This window comes from Chrysochloris asiatica, unplaced genomic scaffold (genome assembly GCF_000296735.1).
Source record: "Chrysochloris asiatica unplaced genomic scaffold, ChrAsi1.0 scaffold00439, whole genome shotgun sequence".
Lineage (NCBI taxonomy): Eukaryota > Metazoa > Chordata > Mammalia > Afrosoricida > Chrysochloridae > Chrysochloris > Chrysochloris asiatica.
In genome coordinates this window covers 607,080-626,833 of record NW_006408957.1, presented here as the reverse complement: position 1 = coordinate 626,833, position 19,754 = coordinate 607,080, and the positions used below count along the sequence as shown (strand labels likewise).

General features: G+C 51.5%; 1 protein-coding gene across 1 annotated transcript in view; it reads left to right on the top strand.

The window, feature by feature from the left end:
- Nucleotides 1-2,760: 2,760 nt before the first annotated feature.
- The window catches only part of PHRF1 (PHD and ring finger domains 1), a 31,731-nt gene continuing 14,737 nt past the window's right edge, over nt 2,761-19,754 (top strand). Inside the window, exons 1-8 of the mRNA XM_006877006.1 lie at nt 2,761-2,854; nt 3,215-3,313; nt 3,992-4,182; nt 7,147-7,230; nt 7,758-7,879; nt 18,844-18,916; nt 19,128-19,328; nt 19,650-19,751. Of these exons, the coding sequence (XP_006877068.1) occupies nt 2,761-2,854; nt 3,215-3,313; nt 3,992-4,182; nt 7,147-7,230; nt 7,758-7,879; nt 18,844-18,916; nt 19,128-19,328; nt 19,650-19,751 (966 nt within the window). The remainder of the gene's footprint in view (nt 2,855-3,214; nt 3,314-3,991; nt 4,183-7,146; nt 7,231-7,757; nt 7,880-18,843; nt 18,917-19,127; nt 19,329-19,649; nt 19,752-19,754) is intronic.

The window sequence follows — 19,754 nt, the reverse complement described above, 5'->3', positions numbered from 1 at the left end:
CGATGCCGCCTCGCTGCTCTTCCTAACTGATGCTTCGCTTGCAGCCCGGTCCGTTTCCAGGTGTATTAAAGTCCCCTACAGGGTCGCTGTGGGTCGGAACCGACTCCACAGCACATCACCACCACCCCCCACGGCCACAGGGTGGTCGTCTCCGCACAGTGCATCTCAGCCCCTGATGTCTGATGAGCGCGACAGATGGTTAGATTAGGGAGCCCTGGATCGGCTGTGGTTTGGGGTTTTCATGGGAAGCCTGTTGAACTGGCCCCTTTCCAGCATATACTCCCCAGTTTTACCCCTCCGGGCCGTCCTGCGCGTCTGTTGGACTCTGGTTGGCCAACACTGTCGATTACAGCGTTGTAGTCTGTGTACCAAGGAGCTCTGGTCGCGCAGTGGTTACGAGCTGGGCTACTGACCTCAAGGTCACCAGTTCCCAACTATTAGCCAATCTTCGGGAGAAAGATGAGGCTTTCTGCTCCCGTAAAGATTTGCAGCCTCGGAAGCCCTTGTACGGGCGCCACAGCGCACCGCCACAGTCGGTGAATAAAGCATCTGAGCTGGCAGGTAGGTGGGCTGCGAGCTAAGGGGGCCACAGGTTCCAGTCCTGCACAACTGGCGGCTCCCACAAGCCCCACCTTTCAGTTCCCTGGTGAGCCTTGTTGTTGTTGTTAGGTGCTGACGACTTGGTTCTGACTCATAGTGACTGTATGCACAACAAAACACTGCCCCGTCCTTTGGGGCTCCTGAATTTCTGGTGTTTTTTTCTTTTTCTTTTTTTTCCTCTAAGTTCCCAAAGTCTGGAGGCCAAGCAGGAGAATGGCAGTAGTCCAGTTGTCTGTCCCAGAGCGATATTGGCACAGCCAGCTCATGAAGGGCTGTTCTCCTACAGCACTGGCTTGCTGGCCGCTAGGGTAGAGATGGGGGTGGTGGGCATGGTGAGTCAGGCGGGGCCCCATTTCCCCTGAAACAACCCGGGTGTTGGTTGTCTTGAATTCTGGCCTCTTTGGTGCTTGCTCTGGTAGGTGCCCTGAGAGGCAGGCCGCCTGGCTTCCTTCATCTGCTCCAGCTCCAAGGCCCTTGGAGCTGCCGACAGCAGACAGCACCCCTTTCTGGTGATCCTGGAAGGATGTGATACCACCACGTAACCGCTGCTGGGCAGAGGGGTCTCGCGGGTGGAGGTGTGCACAGGGCCTCACTGCCTCATCTCTCCTGGCAGCCCTGAGTCAGGCCTGCTGCTGCCCCTCTGCAGGTGAAGTCCTGGCCCCAGGTCACAGTGCATCGAGAAGCCAGGAACCACCTGCAACACATCCTCAGCTGAGGATGTGTACCCGCAGACTGACCCTAGGACCTTAGCTTGGTGGCCCCTCTGTTCCCTGTAGGTTCGTGAAGGTGGCTATTTCCCTGGGTGTGGCTCTGCAGGACTGAGGGTGTGCATGCCCTTTGCTCTCAGTAGACCAGGTGATGTTGGGGGCCCGCTGGTGGGAGTGGTCACAGCCAGTAAGTTCTCCCACCCGAAAGCTGTGTCCATATCCCGGCCTTGTCTCACTGCGCTCCACAGAAAACTGTCACCAGAGGAGCTGGACTTCCGTGGAGGTGCCTTCTAGTTGCTTTCTGTGGGCCCAACGGACCTGTCCCAAGGCCCCAAGCTGTGCAGTGGGGCCACCTGGGGCCCTGTGCTGGGAGTGTATCTGCGCCCTTTGACCTGCTGACTCCTCACGTGGGATGAGGAAGTCCATGTGGGGCAATGACATGCGTCCTGTGGTCCTCGGGATTTAGCTGGTCACCCTGCAGGGTGGACCTGCTGACTGTGGCCCTCTGCTTTCTGTGGTTTCCACCCTGGAGCTCCAACTGCTGAGCAGAAGGGAGCCCGGGGGCTCTACTGTGTCGGAGCTAATGTGAAGGGCAGCTGGTCGTGTCCTGCTGCCGCTGTCTGCGTCCTTCCAGAGGCCTGAGTTGGCTGTGCTGGGATCAGAGGGCACCAGGCGAGGGAGCGGGGTGACAGCCGCGGGCCTTCTCCCTCCCAGCAGCCAGGGGCTCAGGGCCTGGTCCTGACCAGCCTTCCTGGTTCTGGCTGTGCTGCCCTCAGTGGACCTCGGCTGGGGAGGAGGCACATGGTACAGGGGTGAGCCGCTGGGTCTCTCGGAGTCTCTGCTGAGCCCAGTGAGCCCTGTCCTGTTTGATGACAAAGGAGCTGTGTGTGCAGACTGGCCCTGATTTGGGGAGCAGAGTTTGAGGAGCTGGGCTGGAAGCGTGGTGGTGAGTGGCAGGAACACTGGTGGTATTCCCACAGTGACCTTGCACGACAGACCAGCAGTGAACCTGGCACCTCGGAGACTTTGTCCCAGCGTGGCCTTGGCCTTGTCTCACTTCCTGGTGGCGGCCAGGTGGCTGAAAGCAGCGCATTGATTGTGAGGGAGGACTCCACTTGACCTCCAGGCCCCTCAGTGACCCCTTGTTGAGAGTTCGCTCGTGATGGGTTGTCTTTTATGAACGTGTAAATTGTGTTTGTAGTCCATCTTGAGGCATCTCAGCTGCGTGCTCAGGCGTGGAAATGTCTCCTGTCCTGGGCTACATCAGGTTCATATCCACTTGGGGTCTGGCCAGGTTACTTCCTGCTGTGAACAGGACACCTGGTGCTTGTCCCATCTCGTTGGTGCTGGTCATTACTCTACAGAAGTGGACAGAATGTCATCAGGGACCTGACTTAGGGACCTTATAGCCTGGGCTCTGACTTCTTCCAGATCTGAGCTCCGATGCCCAGCCATGGACGACGACAGTCTGGACGAGCTCACAGAGTGGAGCCCAGGGCCAGGTGGACGCCTGCGGCCCAGCCCTGCTGTCCTGGCCAGCAATGCTGGTAAGCTAGCCTTGATCCTCCCAGCATGAGGACAGGGCCACCATGTGAAGTTGCAATATGGTAGCATCACCTCCTTTTCTCCACGGGGTTTCTATACATCTAGGGGTCCCAAGTTGCCAGCTTTTAAGAAGTTTGCTCTTTGGTTTGGACTTGTAGCAGTAGTGCATCCTTTTATTGTGAGCACTGCAGACAGGCAGAGCCTCATTTCCCGTCTCGACTCCCTCCCTGCTTGGTGTAGCCTTCCTCAGAATGTGAGGGCAGCTCAGGGGCCTGTGGCAGCTGTCCTCCTGGGAACCGGGCTGCGCATTTGCAGACAGCCCGTGGCCCCTGCTGATGCTCTTCTCAATCCTGTCCATCTAGAAGACAGCAGTGATGGGAACAGCGGGGACTCTGAGGATGGCACAGGCAGTGAGCAGAGGGACAACTCGGAAGCGGACGAGGACCTGGAAGATGGATCTGGTAAGGGAGCGTGGCACGTGTCACAGTGGTTAAGGTCCTTGCAGAGTCAGCTCTTGGAGCGCTGATTCGTGGCCTGACTCCGTGTGCCTGTGTTGTCTGCCTTCCCTTGCACCCCTCCTCAGTCTCAGGGTGGCTCTGGGGGCGGGCCCGCTGCTCACTCCTCGCCTTCCTCTTTCTAGAGTTCTGTAATTCATCCACTGTGCTGGGGCCCCATGTTCAGAGTGGCCACACCCCTAGTCTGTCCACAGTTCTGCCTTTCTGGAGAGTGACCCTCCATTTCCTTGGGCAGGGAGGGGCTCTAAGGGTGTCACAGCCCTATCTCGGCTGGTCCCATGCCATAGTGCTGAGTCTTCTGGAAATCTACAGCAGACGGAACCAGGTCACCTGGCTTCCACCTGCTCCTGCTGTCCTGGCCCACCCATCGGCCACCCTGAGTCTGTGGAGGCCTCTTACTGAGCCAGTTACTGTGCACCTTGTAACCCAGTGCCATTGAGTCGCTGCCGACCCACAGTGACCTTGCATAGGGTTTCTGAGGCTTCAGTCTTTGCGGGAGTAGAAAGCCTCATCTTTTTCCTGCCTAGTGACTCCAGACAGCACACTTCTTATCTCCCGGTGTCCATGGGGCCGGCATGGTGTCCTTCTGTCTGGCCACACAGTGTCCGTGTTCGTTCTTCCCAGGTTCTGAGGAAGAGGACGTGGAGGCCTTGCTGGCTGACACTGAGAAGCGGAAACTAAACCGAATGTCCAGCTCTGATGACGAAGCCGAGAACTGCCCCATTTGTCTCAATGCATTTCGAGACCAGGCTGTGGGGACCCCGGAGACCTGTGCCCACTACTTCTGCCTGGACTGCATCATGGAGTGGTCGAAGGTGAGTGGCCTTACCACCTCTGTGCACAGCTGTCCTGGCCCTGCTGGCGTTGCTTCTCTACTTGGAGGTTGAGGCTGGCGCCCCAGGGACCTCACCAGCTTCCCCTGTGTTCACTTGCTGTTCCCTGGGCCCTGGCTGGGGGATGTCCTCCGTGGGTGCTATGTGGCAGAGAGTCCGCCCTGGGTGTTGGCTTGTTGTGTACTGGGTACGGAGGTGTGGTCAGGCTCACTTAGGCCCATAGGACATGGGCTACAGAGACCCCACAGAAGCTGGAGCTGTCGGAGGCAGGCAGTTCTGTCTGACCAGGTGGCCCCCTGGGGTGCGGGTGACAGGAGAGCTACTTCCTGCCTTTGTGTATGACTATCTCAAGGCACGGCGAGCACGTGGCTGGGATGGCTGGCGGTGCAGGACTGGCCAGAAACCTGTGTGGCTCCCGTTGAGCCGTGAACCCTCAGGAGCAGTCTTCGTATCCTAGGGTGTGGGGAGTGCCCACGCGTCGCAGCACGGCCTCCTCGAGCCTCCTCCTGACCACACTCCTGTCCTCTGGAGTTGTGGCAGCTGTCTCAGGACCACAGTCACTGACACTGGGCCTCTGGGGCTGGAACTAAGGTGGCGGTGCGTCTCCCCCCAGTGTTCGGAGGATCCTTCTGCTAACAGATTAGAGCCCTCGACTTTACGTCACCACCTCAGTGCCATTCTCTTCCTCAGTAGCACTGACACCCCTCATTTCCCACGTAGCTCCAAAATGGCCTGCACGTGACTCATGTCTGTCGACTGACAGCGCATGGTGTCATCGGAAGCACTTCATCTCCCACGTTTCCTGCGTAGTGGGGCTAGAGCTGGAGCCCAGAGATTAGATTCAGATTCGATGCTGCTGCTTGTTTTAGGCGAGTGAAGCCTTGGTTTTAAAGCGAGAACAGGGTACTTCCTGTGTGTTCTCAAGTCTGTGTTGAATTGGGTTTCTGCCATTCAGAATCAGTGTATGGGGTAATAAAGGACAACATTTGCTGATAATACATTTATCCAAATGAACCAAATGAACTGTTGGTATACGTGCAAAAGGACTGCTGGATGCAGGGATAATGAGGGTGAGCCGTTGGAATGTGCTCTGAAGAGGCATCTGAGGGGTCTTTCTAAACCGTGGAGACTGAGTGAAGACCGGCGATGCCACAGGGGCTGTGTCCTTACACAAGAACTGACCTCAGATCGTGATCCAGCCCCAGGGGCACCAACTGGGACCTCCATTCATCAGTCAGTACTGATAACTCTGCTGTTGGACAGGCCCGTGGAATGTGCCCCAGCGCCTGATGTCTGCCAGATGTGCAGAGCAGTGACTGACATCCAGAGAAGACAAGGAAAGGCTCGAGGGTGCAGGTGTGAGCAGGGAACAGGCAGCCTAACTCGAGAGGAGAGTTAGGAAGTGAGGGGTTGCAGGCTTTCTTCAAGGTGCTGCTCAGCATGAGGAGAGAAGGTGGAATGAAGGTGCTCAGTGTCTGCCACCAGCGAGGCCCTGGGGACCCTCGTGGTAGTCCCCACCCTACTGCAGTGGCCCTGGGTAGGCCGCATGGCCACAGAGCTGCACACTTCACTCCAGGAAAACTGTCTGAATGAGCTACAGCCACTTGGAACTGCCCACACCAGCCAGTGGCCACGTGACTGACCGCCTTGCCTGGGATGGACGTGCCGTGCTAGGGTTCTGTTTTGAGCTGTACCCGGAGCTAGACAGCCAGTACTACAGGAGACATGAGCAGGTTGTGCCAGGCCAGGAACGTGGACAATGGAGACATTCGTGGTGCTGGCTATACAAGGCACGCATTTCTCAGAACTCGTTGAAAGACATACTTAAGTGATTTCAAGTTAAAAACTTACTTATGTCAAAACTTTTTAATATAGAAGTAAAGAGAAACTATTTGCAATACTGCCAAAATCGTGAAGCACTAACCATTCCTCCCACAGATCTCTCTGCGCCTCACTTGGGGGCTATAATCTGGTGCAGTGGCCACACAGGACTCGAACACGGCACTCACAGTTACGGGGTGTCTTCAGGAGGTTAGCTGCTTAGGATTGGCGTTCTGGTCAGCTGCCGATAAAGGGCCAGAAGACAAAGCACTCCACCGGAACCCTCAGCCTGAAGGCACTCGGCTCTGGCTCCCTCACTTAGGTGCCTAGAGGCATCGCACTCCATCCGCAAGCTGTCTGCCCACAGTCACTCCCACTTTACTTGATCCGTGGGCCGGTGACTGCACTCCTGTCTTGGGCTCTGGTCCCTGCATCAAGGAGGCTCAATGTGCAGGGATCCCAAGGACACGCCCCCTTCGGTCGCCTCTTTGATGGAGATGAGTCTCCTCCTGAGATGGCTCGGTTCCTACCCAAGTTAGAGTTCCAGGTTTTCACAATGACCATGAACTCTGTTCACATCCACAGTTGAATTGTTACCCTGTCAGTATCTTCTCTCGTCTACTTACCAGACCCATCAGGAAGAGGCGTTGGGTGAGACAGACAAAGACAGAGCTAGAAAAGACACACTAAAGAATCCAGCACACCACAAATACGTGGACTAGGCCCTCATGTAACCTCATGGGAAGGTTGGCAGAGGGCTTGAACAGAGGCTTGAGGAGGAGGCCTTGAGCCAGGTGGGGTGGGGGCTGAGATGCCAGCACAGCTAAGCTTCCCCCTTGTAGTTTCCTCCCCATTTGTCACAGACGTACTGTACGTACAAGGACGTGTATGATCCTTCACTTATCTCTCCCTAGGACGGCAGCTCCAAGAAGGCAAGTTAGGTCTGCTTGATTCATTGCTGCCAGCGTCACTGATAGCTCTGCTGGGGACCTGGCGCATGCTAGGCACTCAGTAGCTTGTTGAGTTTCTGTGTAAAAGGGACTTGGACCTTTACATGAGTTTAGAATTTGAACGTGATAGTGAGGACGCACCTATGGAACAACACGCAACTCCTGTTTCTTTCAGAATGCCAACTCCTGCCCGGTGGACCGCGCTGTGTTTAAGTGCATTTGTGTCCGAGCCCAGTTTGGTGGGAAAATCGTGAGAAAGGTAAGTGCAGATGTTTTTCTGGGGTTTGTCCTATCAGTGCTGGTCGGACAGGAAACACATTGATTGCGTTTCAGGAAGTGAGTTGAGTGTTGATTTAATACATTTTAGAAGTCAGTTAAAATACACCAGCCAGGAACTGTTTGCTTTTTGCTGTTCCTGTGGGTGTCCTGAGCTGACTGAATGGGAGGCTCCAAGTGGGAGACCAGCGGAGTCTGACTGGGTGGGGGGCCTCCTGACCACACTCCCGTCCGTCCCTTTGGTGATTCACAGCTTGCCCCTGGCTCGCTTTGAGCTATGGCAGCTGTCGCTGGCATTGACCCACCAGGCTGGGAGGAAGGGGGTGGTGTGTGTCCCCTCAGCATTAGGAAGGCCTTTCTGGGATGCTTGCTCTCCTCTGACCACTTGGAAAAGCCACAAGAGGTTTTTGTAGCTTGACTCGTGCATTTCTGTGTGCAGAGTCCAAGGGCCTGTGAGCATGGGCGCTGGGCTCTGTGTCCATCTCGGCCTCCGTGCCCTTCTCTCCGCAGATCCCTGTGGACGACTCCCGAGCCCCTGAGGCCGGGGAGCAGGAAGATCCCACGTTCTGTGAGGTGTGTGGCCGCAGTGACCGGGAGGACCGGCTCCTCCTCTGTGACGGCTGTGATGCTGGGTAAGCAGGTCTCTGTCTGCTTCTGTGAAGGGGGAAGCGCCGTTCTGGAGAGGATTTTGAAATTCTCCATTCGGGGAGCCCCACCTTTAGGTGTACGCACGGCCTGGTTGCAACCATTGGGGGTTGGGTGGCTGCTGCTGATTCTGGTGGACCCTCCGTCCTTCTCCTAGAAGGACAGAGAGTACGAGGAGGCTGTCGGGGCTAGAGCCTGTGGCCTCCCCCTCCCTCCTTCCTCGGCCTCCTCCATCATCGCCACCCCGCAGCCCGCATAGCCTCCTGGGCGACTTTACGAGGTGTATATGTTTGGAAACATGGAATGTTTCGATGACTTTCCTCTTGGGGTAAAACCCCAAACCAGGCCCACTGCCAATAAGTTGGTTCTGACTCCCAGCAACCCAGTGTAGGGTTTCCGAGGCACAGTCTTTACTGCTCCTCTTTTCCCCATGGAGCTGCTGCTGGGTTTGAACCACTGAAATGGCGGTGAGCAGCCCGGTGCCTAAGCCGTTGCCACCATGGCTCCTGTCCCTTGAGGTGCAGCACCCAAGAAGCTGTTGAGAGACATCAGTGAGGCTGTTAGACCAGAACTTTTTCCTGGGTGGAAAATGGTCCTTTTAGGGAGGTGGATGTGCACGACTGTCTCGGCAGGAGACCTGAGCCGTGGGTGTTGGGAGGGACCTAAGGGACAGTCCTGGGCAGCTGTGTCACTGGGAGGATCCAGTTGGTACCTTCCTCCCCATCTCCAGTTGGTTGCTGCCACGGTCCCTTGCCTACCACTGACCAAGTTCCATTACTGCTCTCATTGTCGTCTGCAGTTCAGGCCCGCTGCCTATGCAACCCCAGGGCCAAAGTCCCATCTTCATGGTCCAGTTAGTCTGGACAGCTTAGTGGCATCTGTCTTCCCGAGATACCGTCGTCACTTGTCCACCTTCCCTGAGGCCAGTGCAAGTGTGTCCATTCAGATGTCCTTCTGAGAGCACCCTTCCTGTTTCCCACTCTCCAAGTTCCACATGCAGGCTGAAGTTGCTGTCTGAGTGAATGCCTAGGTCCTGGGGTTGGCTGCAGGTCGCTGCCTCAGTGCTGGATCCTGTGTGGAGTCTGGTGGACCGAAGGCTCCCCCCGCCCAGGTAGTCCATGTGGTCTGTGCCTTTTCTCCTCTGGAGAAGTTAGGAGGCCATGAAGCAGTCTTGAGGTGGGTCTTGGGTGGGACCTCAGCAGCAGCTGCGACACTTGTGAAACTCCGTGACGAAGGGGTCTTGAATCAACCACTTGGAGTTCTTTGAGTGAGAACTTTTCCTCCACTTTTCTTGTTGAGTGTAAGGAAAGGGATTTTTAGGATGGGTGTACCCTGAGTACTTGAGGACTCCCCCTCAGTACATACTCCTGCCTGTCTCCATCTCCTGCCTGTCTCCAGCACACAGCTCTTTCCTTGTAGGTTAGGTGGGGACCTGCGAGCCTGACTTCCCTCTTCTCAGGCCTTGTGTCCTCGTGTCCTGGGTTAGCTGCATTGTTGTGAAGTCAGCTCGGACTCGTAGTGACCCCGTGTCCAACAGGATGAGACACTGTCCAGTGCAGTGCTCACAGTCATTGTCATGTGTACGCTGCTGGTTGTAACCACTGTGTCCGTTCATCTCAGCAAGCGTCTCCCCATTTTCTCTGACCCTCTGCTTTTCTAAGCAAGATGGGGCTGTCCTTCTGTGAGGACGGTCCCTCCTGAACACACAGTCAAAGTGAAGTCAGGCAAAGTCCCACCATCCCCAGGTTTGGCTGTGCTCCCAAGACAAGTTTGTTCTTTGTTCTGTCCGCCCACGGTACTTTGAGTAGTCTTCTACAACACCGTATTCAAATGCACGGTCTTTTTTCATTTTCTTTCTTCATTGTCCAGCTTTCATATGCATGTTGTTGGGTGCCTTCAGTTGGTTCTGATTTCATGGAGATCCTGTGCTCAGTAGAATGAAACACTTCTTACCTCCTCCTGTGCCATCCTCACAGGTGGTGTTACGCTTGAACCCATTGCTACTGCCAGTGTGCCAGTTCATCTTGTTGGGGGTCTTCCTCTTGTTCGCTGATCCTCTACTTTCCCGAGCATGAAGTCCCTCTCCAGGAACTGATCCCTCCTGATAGTATGTCCAAAGTATAAGAGACAAAGTTTCGCCATCCTGGCTTCTAAGGAGCATTCTGGCTGTACTTCTTCAATGCAGTTTGTTTGTTCTTCTGGCAGTCCATGGTACTTATAATATTATACTGTAACACCATCACTCAAATACATCAATTCTTGTATGGTCTTCCTTGATCATTGTCCAACTTTCACATGCATATAAGGCTATTGAAAAGACCACGGGTGAGGCACACCGTGCTCTCAAGTCGTGTGCAGCAGATTTGTCTAATGTGATACGTCCTTTGATTTCTTGACTGCTGCTTCCATGACTGTGGATAGTGGATCCAAGAAGAATGAAGTCCTTGACCGCTTCAGTCTTCTCCATTTGTCAGAAGGTTACTTGTACATCCATTGGTGAATTGCAACCCATAATGAAGGCTGTGGTCTTTAACTGTCATAATAAGTGTTTTAAGTCCTCTTCACTTTCAGCAAGCAAGGTTGTATCATCGGCTTATTGCAGGTTGTTAATGAGCCTGCCTCTAATCCTGATGCCACATTTTTCTTCATATAATCCAGTTTCTCAGATTAGTTGCTTAGCATGTAGATGAAATAAATATTCTGAAAGAATATAACACTGCAACAAAATTTTACTTGCATATGGTATTAATGATATTATCTGATGATTTTCGCATTCCTTTGGGGCACCTCTCTGTGCAGTGGACACAAATTTGGATTTTTTCCAGTCAGTTGGTCAAGTAGCTGTCTTCTTTGTCCATCTCTCTCGGCCTAGATGAGTGAGTGCCTCCAGTGCTACATCAGTTTGTTGAAAATTTCAATTTGTGTTCCTTCACTTCCCAGACCCTTGTTCTTTGCCAATGCCTTCAGTGCACCTTGGACTTTCTCCTTCAGTATCATTGGCTCTTGATCAGATGCTTCCTCTTGAAATGGCTGAGCATTGACCATTCCTTTGTGGTACAGGGACTGTGTATTCCCTCCATCTTCTTTTCATGCTTTATGCATCATTCAGTGTTTCCCCCATAGAATCCCTCAGTATTGAAGTCTAGACTTGATTTTTTCTTCAGTTCTTTCAGCTTGAGAAATGCTGAGCGTGTTCTTCCCTTTCAGTGTTCTAACTCCAGGTCTTTATACGTGTCATAATAGTTGACTTTGTTGTCTTGAATTGCTCTTTGAAATTTCCTGTTCAGCTGTTTTATTTCCTCATGTCTTGCATTTGCTTTAGTATCTCTACACTGAAAAGCCAGTTTCCGAGTCTTCTGATACCCATTTCATCTTTTCCTTCTTTCTTATCTTTCTAATGACCTTTTGCTTGCTTTCTGTATGGTGTTCTTGATGTCACAGCCCAATTCTTCTGGTCTTCCGTCATTAGGCACAAAATGAGAAATAGCTGCAAACATCCATTAATATTTGTTGTTGTTGTTAAGTATTGTTGAGTCAGCTCTGACCCATAGTGACCCTGTACAGGGTTTCCAAGAAGCAGCTGGTGAGCTTGAACTGCCGACCTTGCGGTCCAAACCAACTTTACAGTCCAGTGCATTAACCCACAGCGCCACACCAGGACTCCATTAATAGGAACATAGAATGTACAACGTATTAATCTAGGAAAACTGAAAGTTGTCAAAAATGAAATGGAGCGCATGGGGCTGGATAGCCTACGTGTTACTAAACTGAAATGAACAGGTATCGGCCATTTTAATCTGACATTTACATGGTTTACTATGCGGGGAATGACAAATTGAAGAGGAATAGTGTCACATTTATCATCAAAAAGAACATTTCAAGATCTGTCTTGAAGTATATTGGTGACTGATAGGACATACACCTACAAGGAAGACCAGTTAATACCACTATTATTCAAATTTATATACCAATCACTAAAGCCTGTGATGATGAAACGAAAGAATTCTACCAACTTTTCAGTCTGAAATTGATCAAGTGTGCAATCAAGATGTATTGATCATTGCTGGTAATTGAATGAAATGCAGAGGTTGGAAGGAGGAAGGATCAGTAGTTGGAGAATACGGCCTTTGTGATGAAAATGATGCTGGTGAGCTCATGATAGAATTTCGCAATACCAACGACTTCTTAATTATAAGTAATGATTTTTAAAAACAAAATAAAAGATGACTATTCACGCAGAGTTCACCAGAAGGAATACACAGAAATTAAATTGATTCTATCTGTGAGAAGAGACGGCAGAAAAGTTCTTTATCAGCTAAAACAAGACCAGGGCAGATAGGGGAACAGTTCAGGCCGAAGCTGAGGAAAATCAACACAAGTCCACCAGAGCCAAAATAGGACTTGAACAGACACGTATTAGGTGATTGAAATACCATGGCGTGGGGGCTCTCAACGATATTGTGCTCTTTTACAATTTGAAAATGTTTTTTGCAGCAGATTTGTCCATTGCAGTACGTCATTTGATTTCTTGAAGTCCTGGCGTAGTGCTGATGGATAAGCACTGGACTGTTAACTGCAAGGTTGGCAGTTCAAACCCACTAGCTGCTCCTTGGAAACCCTGTACAAGATCGCTCTGGGTCGGAACCAACTTGATGGTAGCAGTAACAGTTCCTTGATAGTTTGATCTTTCTCTGTTTATCATGATGTTTAGTGGTCAGGTGTGAGGTATTTTTGTTTGAGGTGTAGGTAGTACATACTGAAGGATGTAGTCTTTGGTCTTCAGTAAATTTTTTTTTTAATGTTTTATTGTGAATTATGTGATCGTTTACATGGGAGAACATTAGTTTTACATTCATTGTAGTGTATATCCCTTGAATGTTGTGGTTACAGTCCCCTCCCTTCAGGAAATCTTTAAAGGTCTCTTCACCTCCAGCAAGCAAGGTGGTGGCATCTGAGTAACTCAGGTTGGTAGTGACTCTTCCTCCAATCCTGATGCTGATTCCTTCTTCATACAGTGCTCTTTCTCACATTAATTGCTCAGCATGCAGATTGAATGTTAAGTACTGTGGAGTCGGTTCCGCCTCATAGTGACCCTGCACAGGGTTTCTGAGGCTGCAGATCTTTACGGGAGCAGAACACCTCATCTTTCTCCCGCGGAACCGCTGATAGTTTCGAACTGCTGACCTTGTGGTTGGCAGCCCGACTCGTAACCACTATGCTACCGGTAAGTATGGCAAAAACCTACAAGCCCACTACGCACCTTCCTGACGCAGCACCTTCTTGTTCTGTCGGAATGACTGCTTGTATGTACAGGCTCTGCTTGAGCACACTGAGGTCTTCTGGAATTCCTGTTCCTTGCAGTGTTGCCCGTAAGCTGTTACCACCCATACAGCCGAATGCCTCTGCATAGTCATTAAACACACGTAAACATCTTTCATTCTTCTTGGATCAACTATCAACACTCACGGAAGCAGCAGTCAAGAGATCAGACGACGTATTGCACTGGGCAAATCTGCTGCACAGGAACTTTTTAAAGTATTGAAGAGCAGAGATGTCAGCTTGAGGACTAAGGTGTGCCTGACCCAAGTCATGGTGTTTTCAATAGCCTCATATGGATGCGAAAGCTGAACAGTGAATAAGGAAGATCCTAGAAGAATTGATGCCTTTGAGTTTTGTTGTTAGAGGAGAATACTGAAAGTGCCATGGACTGCCAAAAGAACCAATAGATCTGTTTTGGAAGAAGTGCAGCCAGAGTGCTCCTTGGAGGCCAGGATGGCTAGGCTTCTTCTCTCATACTTTGGACATATTGTCTGGAGGGAACAGTCGCTGGAGAAGGATGTCATGCTGGGTAAGGTGGAGGGTCAGAGAAAAAGAGGAAGACCCCCAACGAGATGGATCAGCCAGGTGACATCATTGATGGCGTCAAGTGTGGCAGCGGTAGTGAGGTTGGCCCAGGATCGGACATTGTTTTGTTTTGCTGTGCATGGGGTCGCTATGAATCGGTTCCGACTCGATGGCACCTGACAGCAACCATGCAAAACATCTTTCTAGTAGTTGATGCTTTCAGCCAAGATCCATCTAACATCAACAATCTTATTTCTCATTTCATGTCCTCTCCTGAATCTGTCCTGAATTTGACATTTCCTGGTCGATGTACGGCTACAGCCATTTTTATCTCCAGCCAAACTTTGCTGTGTGTGATATTAATGTTACTGTTCAGGAATTTCTGCATGCTGTTGGGTCACCTGTCTTTGGAATGGGCAAAAACAGGCGTGTCTTCTAGTCAGTTGGCTAGGTAGCTGTCGCCTAGTGTTTGGCCCAGACCAATGAGTGCTTATGGAATCACATGTGTTTCTTGAGTCACCTCGGTTGGTAGTCCGTCACTTCGTGGAGTCGTGTTTTTCATCAGTCTTTGTTGTTAGGTGCCGTCAAGTCAGTTCCTACTCATTACGACCTTGTATAGATAGGCGTTCCAAGGAGCGACTGGTGAGTCTGAACTGCTGACCTTGCAATTCAAACCGACCTTAGAGTTGAGTGTTGATTCTGCAGTGCCACAGAGATTATTATTAGGACTCTACTAATACCGTAGCAGCTGAAACGTCTTCCTCTAATACCAGTGGTTCTTAATTCATAATGTTGTTGTTAAGTACCTTGGAGTCGGTTCCGACTCATAGCGGCCCTGTACAGGGTTTCCGAGGCTGTGAATCTTTACGGGAGCAGAACGCCTCAGCTCTCTCCCACGGAACCGCTGGTAGTTTCAAACTGCTGACCTTGCGGTTGGCAGCCCGACTTGTAACCACTATGCTCCCAGAGCTCCTTTTCATTCCTAATACAGCCTCCTAAAATGCTTAAATGTTGACCAGTACTTTTTGGTACAGTGACTCTCTTCCTACTGGTTTTTTTCTTGCTGCTTCCTGTGTTCTTTTAATATTTTCCTCTTAAAATCCTTCAGTATTGCAACTCTAGGCTTGAAAGTCTTCTGTAGATCTTTCAGCTTGGTAAATACTAAGCAGGGGCCCTCTTTTTGATTTTCTAACTCTAGGTCGGCACAGTTTATAGTATATTTGACTTTGTCTCCACAGATGCCCTTTGGAATCTTCTGTTCAGATCTTTCATTCGCTTCCTTTCCTTGAGTTAGGTACTCTGTTTAAGAGCAAGTTTCAGAGTCTCTTCGGGTAACCATTTTGGTGTTTTGCTTTCTTCATGTATGATGTCCTGATGCCATCCCACAACCCATGTGTTCTTTGGTCATTGGTGTCTAATGCGTCAAATCTGTTCTCGAGACGGTGTCCACATTCAGATGGGATGAAGTCATCCTTTGGCTCACATGACCTTGTTTTAATTTTCTTCAGCTCGAAATTGAATATGGGCAGTTGGTGGTGTGTCCCACAATCGGCCCTGACCTGCTTCTGACCAATGATGTTGAGTTTCTCCATCCTCTTTCCACAGATGTAGTCGATCTGATTTCTGTGTGTTGTGTCCATGTGTCTACATACAGACCTAGGAGATACTGGGGTTCCGCAGTAAAGCCAATGCTGCAATAAAGTGAGTCACACTGTTTGGTTTTCCAGTGCCTATAAAAGTTGTTTTTACACTCTATTGTAGTCCCAAGTGTGCAGTAGTTTGAAACAGAAGAAAGCTTGAAATACTGTGAGAATTATAAAAATGTGACAGATGAAGCAGGCACCCGCTGTTGGAGAATGACGCCAGTCGAATCCATTTGCTGGACGCAGGGTTGGCAGAACCCTTCCCTTGTGAGAAGCACAGTGTCATGAAGCCTGTCATCTCCACTTACGGACGTTGTTGCAATGAGACATTTGCAGTGAATAAGCCTTTCAAGATTATATCATGTCACCTCTGGAGTGACTGTCACCAAGGCCGTGGTTTCCAGCGTCAGCTCTTGTTCTTTTCCAGTTTTGGCATTCCATCCTTTTTTTTCAACTTTGGCTTGACATCACCTGTAATTATCATGCCTCTTGGTTGCATGCTTGATCAATTTCACACAGCAGAAGTTGGCAGAATTCTCCCAGTTTCGTTCTCTTTGGCATTAATGGTTGGTGCAGACGTTGGCATTTTAGTGGTATTCTTTTAGGCATCTGGATGGCCCCCTATTACTGGCAGCATTGGCCTTCAGATTAGATCTTGAAGTGTTCTTTTTGACTGTGACCATGGCACCATTCCTTTCCAATGAGTCATTCCTCGGATAATAGAACAGTATACTTTTCTGATCCCAAATGACCAGTCCCAGCCCTTTCAGCTCACTGATTAAGGAGCTCTGGGAGTGTAGTGGTTACAAGTCAGACTGTAAACCTCAGGATCAGCAGTCCGAAACTACCAGCCGCTCTGCGGGAGAAAGACAAGGCTTTCTGCTCCCGTAAAGATTTACAGCCTTGGAAAGCCTGTACAGGGTCGCTATGGGTCGGAACCGACTTGACGGCACTGAACAACCACCACCACAATGAAGCCTGAGAAACAGTGCTCTTTATGCGATCCAGTTCATCCTTGGTGACTTCCAGGTTTCCTAGGGTCGTGCATTGTACAGTCCCAGAATCGGAGCATTAATGGATGTGTTCAGCTGTTTCTCCTCATTTCGAGTGGTACCCCATTGACAGATGGAGGTCCTGAAACCACTGCATTCGCTTCCTCATGGTCCACTGAGCTCTTCTCTAGTCATTACTAACAGCTTTCGTACATTCCCACCGGAGAGCCGTGTCTGGTGCTGCATAGCAGGCGTTCACTGCCTAGTCCCTTTAGGAGGAGGTCGTTAGGTCCGTCTCCCTGTCTGGTGGTCTGGAAGCTGACAGCAGGCTGGCCCTACTGATAGGGCAGATCCTGGTGTCACAGTGTCCTTGCCTCCCAGGGCCTCATGAGTCACAGCAGTGTGAGAACCTGACAGGACTGATAGGGAGTCAAGTTAGGGCTCTGGTATTCAGCGACATTTTCGCTCGGCTCTTTCCCCTTGTTGAGTTTTGCCTAAATTCAGAAAGAGCTTGCGGGGGCGGCGTGTTCAAGTCCACAACTACCTTTGGGGTGAGTTTGGGTGCAGCTGTCATAATGTTGAGCTTGGTTGTGTGGAAGGGCAGAAGACAGTCGGTGCCACTATTGTAGAAAGTCAAGAAAAAGCATTCTTTAATGGTGACGGGGGGGGGGGGTTAGGGGAAGGCAATACATAATGAGGGAGGGGTCAGAAGAATGATGGAGACAGAGGAAGACACAGGGAACAGTAAATACCCTTGTGTATATAATCCTACAATAGTGGCATCTTTGGACAGATCCGTGAACAAACGTGGGAGAAAGAGTGGTAATACATCCAAAAATATACAAAGGTTCATGGTGATGATGTGCCATGGAGTTGGTTCCGACTCATAGCAACCCTGTATAGGGTTTCCAAGGCTGTAAATCTATATAGGCGCTGAAAGCCTCTTCTTTCTCCTGCGAAACCATTGGCAGTTTTGAACTGCTGACCTTCAGGTTAGCAGCCTAACTCGTAACCACTACTCTACCAGAGCTCCTTATACAAAGGTCCCCATCTGATGTCGGGGAGCACTGCATGAGCTCTCTGTCCTCATCTCCGACCCACCTGTGAGTTCTCGGGGGCTGCCCACGTGGTCCTGGGTGGACTGTGAAGGACGTGGGCCTTGGTGACAGGACTTTCTCATGTGCTGTGTAGCATGTCCCAAGGTACCTGATGTCGTCTCTGTTGGATGAGACCATCAAAGCTGTTGCCTCAGGTCTGAGTACTGCGGTGTATCAGCGACCTTTGACCTGGGTATTTACCTTTGCCGCAAACATATCAGTGAACGTGGGGGAGCATATGGGGGCAAATGTTGAACATTTCGTAGATATCCCCTTGCAATCTGAAAGGATGACTTGCTGGACGCAAGGACTCGGGACCTTAGTCTCAGGGTTACCGTAATCAGTTGGCATCGCAGTCCGTAGCAAAGCCCCAAATACACTGTTCTGCGTCTGACTTTGGTGAACAGTCTAAAAACAACTGGTTCCTATCGGGAGGAAAGTAGAGTGATGAAATTAAAGATGGCGTGGAAACAATTCGTCCTGCGGACAGTGGGCTGTGGGAACAGCAGTCTACACAGTGCTGACACCAGTAGAAGTAGACGGTGCCTGGCTCCCGACTGCTCTGAAAGGGTCCACATTAGAAGGCCCTCCTAGATTGGAAGCAAATGTGAAAGAACTCAGAATGACTTTTAAAAGACCAGGCTTAGTGCGCAGAGACTGTTGGACCACGAGACTATGGCCCTTGTCCCCCTTCAGGTCTTGAACTGGCCTCTGTGTTCAGTCGAGCAGTAACTCTCTGGACTGCTGAGGTGTGCACACCATAGAGTGATCGGCCATGTGAGAGCAAAAGGACAACGTTTTTAAGGGTTAGGAAAGAAAAGGGAATGCAACCCAGAAACCCTGGGAGGAGGCCGGATGCTACCTGGAGGGACTGTAATCGTGGTGATGAAGTGACATGGACGCTTTGTTGGCCGTAAAGCTGATGAGCTGCTCTGTAACCCTTCCTTCACACAAACCTTTCACTGTAATAAAGAGTTCACTCACCTCACTCAAGAGAGGTTCCCGGGACTGACGACTGTCTTTGGAGACTATAGAGAAGCCATCGGAAAACACTCCATGGTTAGGCCATGCTTCTCCTCAGTAGCTGCTCCTCTATGAGCCGTGGAATGGGGAGCCTTCGTGCTTGGAAACTTCTCATAGATGTGACGGGGGTTCTGAATGGTGTCACAGAGGAGCATCTTGGGCCCAGAGCACAAGTGCACAGAAGGCTTGCTCACCCACCTGGGGGGCTCCTGGGTGCCAACCCTATGGGAAGAGCAGGGTTGTGACTGTGGCAGATGGGGCCTTTGGAAGCCAGCACAGCCCCTGCTGTCCTCCTCGGAGACCTGGGTTGCAGGTGTTGGGAGCATTTGCTCTGTCTCCTCTGCTCCTGCAGGTACCACATGGAGTGCCTCGACCCCCCGCTCCAGGAGGTGCCGGTGGACGAATGGTTCTGTCCCGAGTGTGCGGCTCTCAGTGTCAGCTCTGGTGAGGAAGGGGCAGTCCCAGAGGGGGCGCTGGGCAGACCTGCCACCATGGGCCAGCATGCAGGACAGGCATCCCCACACGCTGTTGACTGCATGCCTCCTGCCGGAGCTCCCATCCTGACCCTCCCCATCTGCAGGCTTCCTGAAGGCAGGGGCAGGGTGGCTTCCGGACAGATCCTGTGGGTGCCTTTAGGTTTACCCTGTTCTTCCTTGCCTAGACCTGGGCCATGTGAGTGAGGAGGAAGTCTCTCAGCTCTTGGTCGATGTGGTGCCCACTACCAGCAGGCTCCGGCCTACTGCAGGTCGGACCCGGGTCATTGCCAGGACGAGGCAGAGCGAGCGGGTGAGGGCCACAGTGAACCGGAACCGCATTACCACCGCCAGGAGGATCCAGGTGGGTGTTGGAGCCTGGCCTGACCCCCTTTGGTGCCCCCATCTGGAGGTGGGAGGAAGGCATACAGCAGCACAATGGTGTCGTCGTCATCGGGACACAGGAGGCCGTCGGCCGGTGCCCCAGTGGGCTCTGAGAGACGGTGCTCTTCCTCCCTGGGGTGGTTCTGCTCGGGCGTCTCCATCTGATAACGCGCAGCACTGATACGCGCTGCCTGTCCTTGTCTCTGACCCACCTGTGAGCTCTTGGGGCTGCCCGCGTGGTCCTGGGTGGACTGTGAAGGACGTGGGCTTTGGTGACAGGACTTTCTCATGTGCTGTGTAGCATGTCCCAAGGTACCTGATGTCGTCTCTGCTGGATGAGACCATCGAAGCTGTTGCCTCAGGTCTGAGTACTGCGGTGTACCAGCGACCTTTGACCCCGAGAGCC